The following is an 11566-nucleotide window of genomic DNA, read 5'->3' as shown; positions in this document are numbered from 1 at the left end:
TTTTTTTTTTTTTTTTTTTTTTTTTTTTGAATAATTAAATTAAATTTATATAATTAATTAATGAAATTTTATTTTTTTCTGGACGAGAAGCTTAGCTTTTATTATCAGAAGAGAGTGAAAAAATGGAGGGAGACTTTGTTTTAAGTGGTTCTTGCGAACTTCTCCAACTAAAAACCGTCTTTCCTTACAGTCTATCTTGCTTGAGGATGGGTAGTGTAGAAAATTGACCTGTAAATTTGAGATCTTGGCTGCATATCTTTGATTTCCAGCCGTTGCTTAAACGTCGTTTATCCTAAATCTCCTGGTTTAGTAGTTTGCAGGTGTGGAGAATGCGCTCCTTTGTATGTAGTGTTTTCTTATTATCTCGAAGTTCTATATTAGGGAGTAATTACATATTTTAGAGCAATGGAAGTTCTTTTTTGCCTCATAATGGGAAGCATTGTTATTCATTTCTGTCTCAATACGGAGAAGTGATTGCATTCTAATATCTCTATCATCTATTTCACGTAGGGAAACTTTAACAGATAATTTGGGAGTCGTAGGTGGAGAAAAGATTGATGAAAACCTGAACAAGCCTAAGAGAAAAGATGTAACCAGGAAGCTTGGAACTCAAAACAATCAAGACGATGCTACTACAAACAATATGAATAAAGGCACTAGCATTTATGATGCAGTATTGGAGAGATTGCCTGATAAAACGAACTGTATGAGTAGTTTGCATGATGCGATCTGCAGGCCCCAGAGTCCTAGTGTGGATGACTTGGTTCCCTCCAATCCAATGGAGAAGAGGAAGGGTGTACTGACTCCCACCCAAGTTATCATGTCATATGTAAAGAAAATACATGGTAGTCCAGTTTACAATCACTATGAAGCAACTATCCCATGTTCGGTGACTGGTAGGCAAGTTTACAATCACTATGAAGCAACTATCCCATGTACAGTGAATGAATCGAAGGCTTCAGAGAGTGGTATCAAAGTCGAGGTAAGATGTTGTGCGTCTCTTCACATACATGGTCTTGATTTTCTATTTATCTTTAGGATCTTAAGTTACATATTTTGCCTGAATTTTTATTAAACATTAGGACTTCTGATGCTTATGGGGACATTGACTCAGATTTTATTCTCTCCTATAAATTTTGGCTTAAAGCATGCCTATATTTTAAGAATTATTGTGGGTTCATCCCTTGAAGGATCTGGACATGATAATTTTTGGAGCAGTTTTTGTATGCTTTATTCACTCAAGATGAGATTCTCCGTTGGGACCTATGGTCCAAGGGACAGTCTTGAGGAGGGGTCAACGTGGTTACTCTATGTTTTTGACACCACAAGAGATACTATTTGGCTTTAGGTATCATTTTTTTAGTGGATTAATTGAAGAATTTGCACATTTAAATCCCTGACCTTTTTTGATAATGTAAAGAACTATGTCAAGTGTAGCAAGGTAAATAATTAAAAAAATTGGAGTTTTTAAAGTTGTTAGTCCTTAAAAAATGATTCGTTGCTTCTCAATTAATATAGGTACACAACTTTGAAAATACTTGAAGGAAACTGGAAAAAGAAAACATCTAGAGTACAAGATAACCCCTGTAAGCATAGGACATGACCAGATACTCTTTATACGTCCCAGTAAATTACAAGATAACTAAGTAATCCTCTATTTTCAACTGCATAAACTTTGATATAATTAAACAGAAAAACTCTGTTATAGAACTAGTGGAAAAATTAAACCATTGTTAATGCATTGAAATGAAGGATGGTGAAGACGTGATAGTGCAATCTAGCGCAAAAGAGTTGGGAACTTTAACTCTCACACAAGATCCTTGTTATTATTCATTTAAGTTCATTGACAAATCTATTATAAATGAAAACCAATTAATTCCAACTATTATGTAAGTTTTCGGATTCAGTATTCTTTTAACATAGAACCAAAGAGTTGTTGAATTCAATTTTTTGCGTGCCACATCTTTACTTCAAAATTAATTATCTGTATGATGAGCTTGTTAATCCAAGGAAAATTTCAATCTGTACTTGACAGAATGCTAGTTATTAATGTTGTAAATTAATAATTGTCATAATAACTCAGATTTTTGAGATAGTACAATCTGTAGCTTTTAATGAATTAATTTTTGCTTTATTTTATTATATTTATAATTCAGCTGATAGAATAATTTACTTTCCAGGATGGAATACTAGCAACAAACCCGTGTATTGCTGAAGGCAGTGGTGAAAAGGTTGCTTCTGGCAATCTCTCTGACAATATTTCAGATCAAAATAGGAATGACGATCATGCTCTCATCACCTGTCAATCGAACGCAAAGCATCTTTCCAAGATGCAGGCAATTATTTCGAAAGAAACAGCATTGTCACAAGCTGCCATTAAAGCTCTAATTAGAAAGAGGGATAAACTGGTACAAACACACATCTTATATTGTGAAGTTTTGGGCTTATCCTTGTCTCATGAATTTATTTTGAACCAGAAACTTTTAAAGATAGCGTGTTGCAAAAAAATGAGAACGCGTAATATATAATAAATAGCTGAGAGCTTCCACTTCCACCACAATTGTAAAATAGAAATGGGCGAAGTGATTTAAATCTCACGTCTCCTGCATCTTTGTTGATGAGATGGTAGGAAATTAATTAAGCTTGCTCTGGTCTCTTTTTGTATGTCTCACCTTACAGTGGTATTCAGCTGGCCCTTTCTCTCTGAACAAGGGTTTGTCATAAATTGAGCCCTTTTGAATCATCTTACATATCGTTATTTCTGACAGTGTAATCCAATCATTGTCTGCAGTCTCATCAACAGCGCATAATTGAAGATGAGATAGCTCAGTGTGATAAAAATATGCAGACAATATTAAGGGGTATGTTCTATTTACTTTTTTCTTTTTTTGTTCCTCCTGTTCTTGTTTTGTTTCTACAGTTTATTCTATTCAATATGCTTCATGTAAGAAAGCCTCTAGACATTTAGATGATTTCCTTCTTCAAATACTAGCAGTTCTCAGTCCTCTTTTTTGCTTCATTTTTACTTGATGAACTCTTACCCCAGCTCTCTACGATTTATGGTCTTATAAGCCTGTGGTGCATGCTATATAAATGATTTTTCAGTATTGGCTTGAGCCTATAACTCGAAATGTCGTTATAATTGGTAGTCTAAGGATTTTGTAGATCCTGAGCTTCAAATGGAAGTAATTCTAAGATTTTGTATTTGGTATTTGTCATTGCTTTAATCATTTGATGTTTATACTGGAGCTAGATTTTCAATTTTATATGTAAACTGATGAATTGTGTTATATTAGAACAGGTAATATTAGAAACTCATTATTGAATTAAAATATGCATTGAAAGAAGTTTGAAATTGTTAGTGGTGCATCCTAGTATTTTAGATAAAAGAAGAATATTTGATAGTGCTGTTATATATAAAAAAAAAAATGTGGGATGCTAAGTACTCATGTTACTGTTTTTTTTTTTTTTTTTTTTTAAATTAATTAGCACCAATGTACAAGTAGCTAACACCATTGGAGATGCTTTACAACGTTAAGGAGATGCTTTAAATTTTAACTTGAGTTTTTACTTTATTCCTAGTTTTGCTTATTTGATTCCATAATTATTTTTAGATTTTATTTTGATATTTTTTCATCAGATCAAGTTAATCTATGTCATCATAACTAACCAAAGAGAATGTCTGAATTACATTCACATTTTGGTTGCTAAAGGTGATGAAGATGATTTTGTTGTAAAGCTGGATTCTGTGATTGAATGTTGTAATGATGTATGTCTAAGAAGCGCAGCTGAAGACAAACCTTATCAATACTCTGAAGAAAACTGCTCATCTCAACTAGTCACAAGGAAGAGATTGTCAGAAGAAATTCTCTGCATACGGAATCCATGTCAGGTGGGTTAACCATTGAAGATAATAATATTCAAAAATTTTATATTTGAGGGTATTGTGGTTGTATTCGTATATTTATGTCTTAATGCTGCCCAAGTTATATTTTTTAAATTAATAGGATCTCATCATTCCGTACAATAGATTTAAGTAAAATAGATCAGAGGGCCTTGAAAGGAACTCTTCAAAAGAATTGCCATGCTAAAATTATACAGCACAAATAACACAGAAGACATTATTTCGAACAACTGGTTTGGAAGAATAGTGATGTTAAATAGCTTTATTATGGCTTAGTATACGAGTTGGAAATATGTGGACTTAAAACATCGAGATTATGATGTCACTTTTCAAAAATTTGAGATACACATAAGAACTTATCATTAAAAGTTGAAAGTAGGACTTGTATAGACAACTGGAAAGTTTTTTCTTCTTTCATTTTTTTTTTTGGGTGGGGAGGGAGTGAATTTTTGAGTTCTTATTTTTGTCTACTTTATACATATGACTAATCTATGCAAGGAAAATGCTGCCTCAATATTCTTTATGCTACTGGTCAGCACCTATTTTTCGAGATCCTAGTTTTGTCTGCATGTTTATATTTATGTTTTAAACTTCTTTATGGTCCCTCTCATACGAAATAGATTTCCAACTTTTCTCTTTTTGACTTTTTCTTTCTGTAGATTTTCCTCTCAATATATTTTAGAACTGGGAAAGGACACCTACTATGTCTTCATTTAAAAAAAAAATCTTTATCATGGATGGAGTGTGGTCCTCAAAGAAGAAAAATTGATAACTTAGTCTATGAGCTTAGTTACAAATACAAATTTTTCTTTCTATGGGTAATGTTTGGCCTCCAATAATAAGAGTGTACTGGAGGAGGGGTAAAAAGTGAAACATCCTCTGGAAGTTTAATAGGATGAATTGCCCTTGTATTTTAGGGGAGTGATGTAAGTGTGAGGGAGAAGATGAATCTTGTGAAGTTTGTATAGGGAGGGAAGCTGGCCCTCAAGTTTTGTAAGGTGCTTGGTTCACCTCTTTCTTTGTGAATAGTGATAATATTAGTGTTCATACCTACTTTCCTTAAAATATACTTTCTTGTATAAACAATAATTGTCAAGGATATTTGTGTAATTCCATAAAATATGGGTTAGCGATTATTATTTAGATTTACTGTTACGTTGTGTTTAGGGATTTATTTAAATTTAATAGAGTATTTAGATTATTTAGTGATTTAGATTTAGTTAGTCTCTCCCTCCCCTTGTAAAAGAGACATGTAATTCTCTGAAAATAAATAAGAAAAAACAGCAAGCTAATTTAGACTCTCAACATGGTATGAGAGCATCGTATTAGATCAGAAAATCGAAGGGAATTTTCATGGTGTGTTAAGTAAGGATATGAAGACGTTGAAGTTCCGGATCCCTTTGTACAAAAAGTTGTCCTTGGCTGGAAGCACCATCCATTTGGTTGTCGGGAAGTGAACTGGCGAGGAAGAATGAGTTCGAGTTGCCAAATTTGTATCGCCAAAGTGTTTTCTATATTTTGCTGCATTTTTTGAAAATGTAGTGTTAACGAAGCAGTTACTTACACATTGGTGGATTGGAGAAGGCCGTCTGGACCCTTCAGGTAGTAGGGATCAAACACCTGAAGTTAAAGAAATTTACAATGCCCCCTATTTTGCATTCTGCTGCAATTATACTGGCCGAAGAAGAGATGTTTTTTTAATTATGATTCCGGAGGACAACTCATTTGGTAAATCTTCTGGCTGCTCATGATATTACAATCTATAGCGACCTATCTGCACTTGCAGCTTGGACCAACAGAGTTAAAGACTTTAGTTTTGGATAATGAGAGTTTTCAGTTCTATTTGGATTCAGCTATCGATTATCCACTTGACCAAATTTATTCGGAGCCTTCATAGCTACCGGTCTTCCACTTGACCTAATTTATCCAGAGCTCTCATAGCTACCAATTTTTCCCCTCGACCAAATTTATCAGCTATCATTGACAAATTTATTCGGAGCTTTAGCTAGTTGACAAATGTATTTGGAGCCTTCATAGCTACTGTTGAAGTCATGTCTTGATGTTTAAGTCATGTCATCGAAGTCATGTCTTGATGTTTAAGTCATGTCATCGAAGTCATGCAATCAATATTGCACATTAACCTAACCAGTCCAAGCTAAGAATGAATGATATTTATTACTCAGCTTGAGAAGGTGTCGAAGGAATGATATCTATTACTCAGCTTGACAAGGGGTGTCAAAATTTATGTGTAATTCATAAAATAAGGGAAATAGTTGACCGTTGGATTTATTTAAATTTATTTAAATTTAGTTATGGGGATTAACTGTTACCTACTATTTCTTTACATTTGTTTTTGGATTATTTAGATTATCTAGTGATTTAGATTTAGTTAGTTGTTCAAGAGGATAGGTAAGTCTCTGAAAATAAATAAACAGCAGTCTAATTTAGACTTCAACAATAACGGTAGATTTCAACTTGCTCTCTTGCCTGTAATTCAAACGCTAACTTTTGAAATTGGTTTAACAGATCCTTGTCTTTTGGGTTCTTTAATTTAAACTGTAAAATCCATGTGGATTCAGTGGATTTTCGTTTCGTTAAGAGAGAGTTTCCTTCCTAGGACAAGAGACACGTATTAAATTCAAGTTGCAATGTCCTGAGTAACAAATCTTCATATTTTTCCCAGAATGCAGCAAATGGATCATAAAAACTTGTAACTTGTAATACCATTGATTAGATACGCGGTTGAGGATGCTGCTAAGATGGTATTTGTTATGTATGGCAAACTTTGGCTAATAAAATGTGTAGTGTATTGATATATCTAATGCGTTAACGATATCATGTACGTCAAACTTATTGGGACTGGTTATCAATTTGGACTTGCCTAATGCACAGGGAAGATTGAACTTCAAAACTTTTGAAAAGCAAGTAGCATAAGCTTTCAGATACTGTTTCAAATAGTGTTGGGATGTAAATTTGATGTTAAATAATCTAAGAAATGGTAGTCTGCTATACATTTTTATTTCATTATTTCCACATTTGCTAACATTTGCAGCTGTAAATGTAATGATGCTCTGTTGGTTGGCAGGAACTGGACGATATATGTCATAAGAATAATTGGATATTGCCAGTCTATGGAGTTTCGTCATCAGATGGTAAGATCACATGTTTTTTTCTCGCCTGCAAGTTATTCTTCTTCTTTTTTTTTTTTTTAATAAATAAACTGCATTGCAAATCATTTGGATTTATTTGGTGGATTCTCCCTGTTGCACCTCGAAATATTCCACAAATATGAAGTATGTCTCTTTCCTTCTTTCCCCTCTCCTTCCCCGTAAGGAAATTTCAATCGTGTTTCATCCTATTCGCTTCCATTCATCCGTGGGTATGTTGCCGCTTCTCCCTTTGTGGAGACGGCCACCGTCGTCGAGTGTGATCAGGCTGCCACCTCAGTTCTCGGTTTAAAGCCTTGCCATCTCAGGTTGAACATGAGTTTGACCTTCATAGGTTGGAGAAGGGGTATCCTTTGATTATTGGGAGAATTAGTATTCTTCATGATAGAGGTTGAGAGGCTCATTTTGATGGGGGATGTTCCACTTCGCTGTGTGGTTGATGCCATTTTGGGTGCCTTGGGGCTTCTTGATATTGGAGATATCTTTCCAGATTCAAATCTGGGTACTCCGTCATTATTTTATTTATTTATTTTTTTGTTGAAGAACCTGTCTCAATTGAGCCCTCAATAGCCGACGGACTTACTGTCGAAGGAATTATTGGAAAATCGATGGACAATTCTTGAGGAGGGCGAGAGCAATTGGAGGAGTCGTGTGTCACAATCGCACTTTTCTTGGCACGGACTTTGTGATTGTGTGGCACTCACTCCTAACACCAAGTGAGTCGAGCCAATTTGAATTCGCGTAGCCTATGGCCGAGCAACGTATGCTCAAGCCTCTGACCCTGTTTGAAACGAAGGTTTTAGAAAACGGAGGCAAAAAGATTTTTGAAAGCGAGTTTGAAAGTAAGAATTAGAGAAGATTTAAAAGCAATGTTATATAACTATAAGCAAAAGGTAACACAATGGCTTAAATAACATATAACTTTCTAGGTAGGGAGAATTTAACAACTATTCGCATTCCCTTTTAGTACATTTTGAGGCGATTCAGGTTTGCCAGGCCTAGATGTGATTTTGCCGAACGATGGAAGGAGTTGACAACTAATCACACCTCCTATAGTACATTTGTGGTGATTTAGGTTTGGTAGGCCTAGACATGATTTCATCTAGTAGTTGTACAAATAGAAAATACAATAGTAAGGCAATACAACATGAGATTAAATAAAGGGTTCAACATAGCATGGACATGAACATGCGGCTATGGGCAACACGCCTTGGACGAGCATGGCCATGTTACCGTGCTGCCGCAATTGCCCAATCCATTCATCTAATCAAGAAGCGTTTAGAGTGAAAGAAGCTGATAATGAAATTGGAGTTGAATAAAACTGATTTGTGGGATGAGGCATGGTTCTATTATGGGTGAGATTGAAAAGAACAAGGCATCAGAGAGAGAATTGCTCGAGTATATTGACAGGATAAGGCTGGCTAGAGAAGAGAATGATGTAGAGTTGGAATCGTAGTCGGTAAATACATTAGTCAGCATGAGAAGCAATTCAAAAGAGAAAGAGCTTGAAGCTTTGTTAGCGGGGCAGAACGATTCTTGCTCTTATTATATTGAAGTGGAATTGAATTTCAAGGAACATATTTAAGCTATAACTATACGGCTTATACGGCTTAGGCAAATCCTGTAAGTGACTTTGCGACTTTGCTGTTGAGTGAACTGTGACCCTTGCACTTGTGTGTTATGAAGGTTTGACATGAGTCATGCTATGTGTATGCTTTGATATGTTATGCCTATGATATATGGTTATGTTATGGAAACTATTATGTCATGTCATAATTTATATCATGATATGACATGAGATGACTATGCTAGGCAGGCTATGGGATTGCATGATATTGATATGAACTTCCATATGTTATCCTACATATACTAAGATAACATGCTCACCGTTATGCTACATATACTAAGATAACATGTTCACCCATAGGCTTATGAGATACTGTTCTAGTATAACATGTTCACCCATAGGCTTATGAGATACTGTTCATGAGAGTTAGGTTTGTGAAATGAAACGGAGGCATGACTTGCATCACAAGAGCATACCATTGTTTTAAAGCTATGGGGTCTCATGCATTTTATATTGCATGTGCATTAGGATATTTCATCGTTATGATTCATATGAATGGCATCCGGCAGCGTGAGTGTACGCTAGCTCGACAAGCCAAACCTAAAGGGTATGTTACGAGCTCACCTAGTGGGTCTATGTGCGTGTGCGTGAGCTGTGTGTAGGGAAGTACTACACATCCAACCCTGTCCGACTTGAATTGGAAAGCAAAGCTCAAAGCCATGCAATGGTTTTATGCAAAGATAGGTCCCATCATAATTGCTTGTGTTTGCATTTCCTATCCTAACCCAATAGAAGGGCTACTCACTAAGTTTTTCCTAACACATTGCAGTAAAAACCATGGAACCAAAGCTATGATAATTGCATTTGTGTCTAAATTGTAGTCCTCAGGTTAGAGTAGGGCATGAACTTTTTGTTGTAGAATTGATTTTACAAATGCCCAAGTTCGTGGCATCAATTATGAAATGTTTTAAATCAATTGTTTTGTGCACATTAGACATGTCATACATGTATTACATTTTGTGTACTTACCATTTGAAATCATTTAACAGTGTCTAATAACAGTATGGAATAGTTGTGCTTAAATGTGTTGTGTTTATGATAGTATCTATTGTAGAATAGTTGTGCTAAAATGTATTGCGTGTCTTGAAGGTGGATTCCAAGCTAATGTAATATTAAAAGGGATGGATTTTGAGTATTCAAGCAACGGCGAAGTGTGTCACAATCCTCGTGAGGCCAGGGAATCAGCTGCAATGAAGATGTTAGGTCAACTATGGAGGATGGCGGCAAGTCAGCCCTAGTTCTTGGAGCCCCTTTCATGTAAGATATGTTTTAGTATGCTCTCCAAGATTGTGCAGTCTGAGGTAGTTTCTTTAGTGGGAGTACCAATCAAGATAACTGTTCACAATTGTTCATGATGCTTTTCGAATTTAGGATTTGCCTCATTACTATTTCCTTTTTAGTTTTCTGTTCTGTTCATATTTTTGCTTGCAATTTCTTTAGCTTGATCTATTTTCTGGAAAATATAAAAACATATTTCAAGTTAGTAGCCAAATTGGAAAGGTATAGGTTTGATTAGAACCATTTAGAGCTCGTGTTGTTCTCGTCTTGTTCTTATTCGATGCCATTTTCCTTCTAGGAATTCTAATTCTGAAAACCAGATTTGAAACATAAGACCAATGCTAAGCTTGTTTCTTTCTTATTTTGGAGTCAAGATCACATTGAGTTTGAAATAGAACTCCATGCACCCACAAATTCCATTCAAATATGGCTGTTTAAGAATGGTCATAATCTAAGTGTTGGGAGCCACATTCCACTCACATTATAAGTACACATCCTGGTGCAAGCTGTTGTTACTCTCTTATTTGCATATGTAACATTTCTTTCAAAATCTATCTTTTGAAAATCTCTTTACTCGTTTTCTAAGACCTTAAACTTGTTGTTGGAAAGTGAATGATATACAATTGCAAGTCTGCTGCCATAAAAAGATAAGTATAGGCGACAAAGAAAGCAACCAATATGACTATTTCAATTTCATTAGAAATAATTAAATAAGAATTAACTAAAAAAATTTATCTATTTAAAATATGAATCAAAATATATTTATTTTATATAAAAAAAATCTTAATCTCACTTTTAAAATATCCAATTTAATTTCCAACAAAAGAAACCTCCTCAATCAATTTTCTAATCAGTTTTTAAATATAACAATTATATTTAAATACATGGAAATATAATCTAATTATAAAAAATATAGAATTCAATTATGAAATCAAGTATCCTAATTCAATTTTTTTCAATCCATTTTTAAATATAATATTTATATTGAATTAGAAAATATATTTCAAAATTTTAATTAATTTATAAATATAAGATTTACATGGGAAAATATGAACTAATTTTTCATAATTCAAATTTTCAATTAATTTATAAATATAATATTTATATTCAATTATATGGATAATATAAACTAATTAGGAAAAAATATAGGATCTAATTAAGATATCTAATTTCTTAATATAATAACATTTATATTCAAATATGGAAAACATGAAATCTAAATTAATTTAAATTACATCTTTGAAACAATTTCAAAATTAGGATCGATAAACTTTTAACTTTTTTCCTTTATTCAAACATTAAAACGAGTGGAAAGACTAAAGTAAAATATATGTCGATTATTCCAATCAATTTTACAATCACATATCATATATATGAAATTAAAATTAAAATACTTTAGTCTTCCAAAATTTATGACTAAGATATCATATTTAAATGTCATAAGATATCATGATCTTATTCCAATCAATTTCACGATCATATATTGCTTAACCTTAGTTTTGTTTAATTTGAAATAAAATCAAAGTTGATTCCAACACTTTTGTTGTGTAAGTGAAACGTTCATTCCCAACATCGAGGAGAGTGGATCCC

At 33.8% G+C, this 11566-nt stretch overlaps 1 protein-coding gene across 5 annotated transcripts in view; it reads left to right on the top strand.

Moving 5' to 3' along the window:
- LOC111488583 overlaps positions 1-10147 on the top strand; it is a 23845-nt gene extending 13698 nt beyond the window's left edge. For 3 of the 5 annotated variants that reach the window (XM_023136406.1, XM_023136407.1, XM_023136408.1), the window contains exons 6-11: positions 511-982; positions 2181-2408; positions 2792-2861; positions 3714-3892; positions 6990-7056; positions 9788-10147. In XM_023136406.1, the coding sequence (XP_022992174.1) occupies positions 511-982; positions 2181-2408; positions 2792-2861; positions 3714-3892; positions 6990-7056; positions 9788-9936 (1165 nt within the window). In that variant the 3' untranslated portion in view covers positions 9937-10147. The remainder of the gene's footprint in view (positions 1-510; positions 983-2180; positions 2409-2791; positions 2862-3713; positions 3893-6989; positions 7057-9787) is intronic. The other 2 variants (XR_002719223.1, XM_023136409.1) reach the window with 2 other exon arrangements.
- Positions 10148-11566: the final 1419 nt, after the last annotated feature.

The sequence above is a fragment of the Cucurbita maxima genome, unplaced genomic scaffold, assembly GCF_002738345.1.
Source record: "Cucurbita maxima cultivar Rimu unplaced genomic scaffold, Cmax_1.0 Cma_Scf00013, whole genome shotgun sequence".
NCBI classification, from domain to species: Eukaryota; Viridiplantae; Streptophyta; class Magnoliopsida; order Cucurbitales; family Cucurbitaceae; genus Cucurbita; species Cucurbita maxima.
Note: the sequence above shows the minus strand (reverse complement) of the source record. Positions and strands in the feature narration are given on the sequence as shown.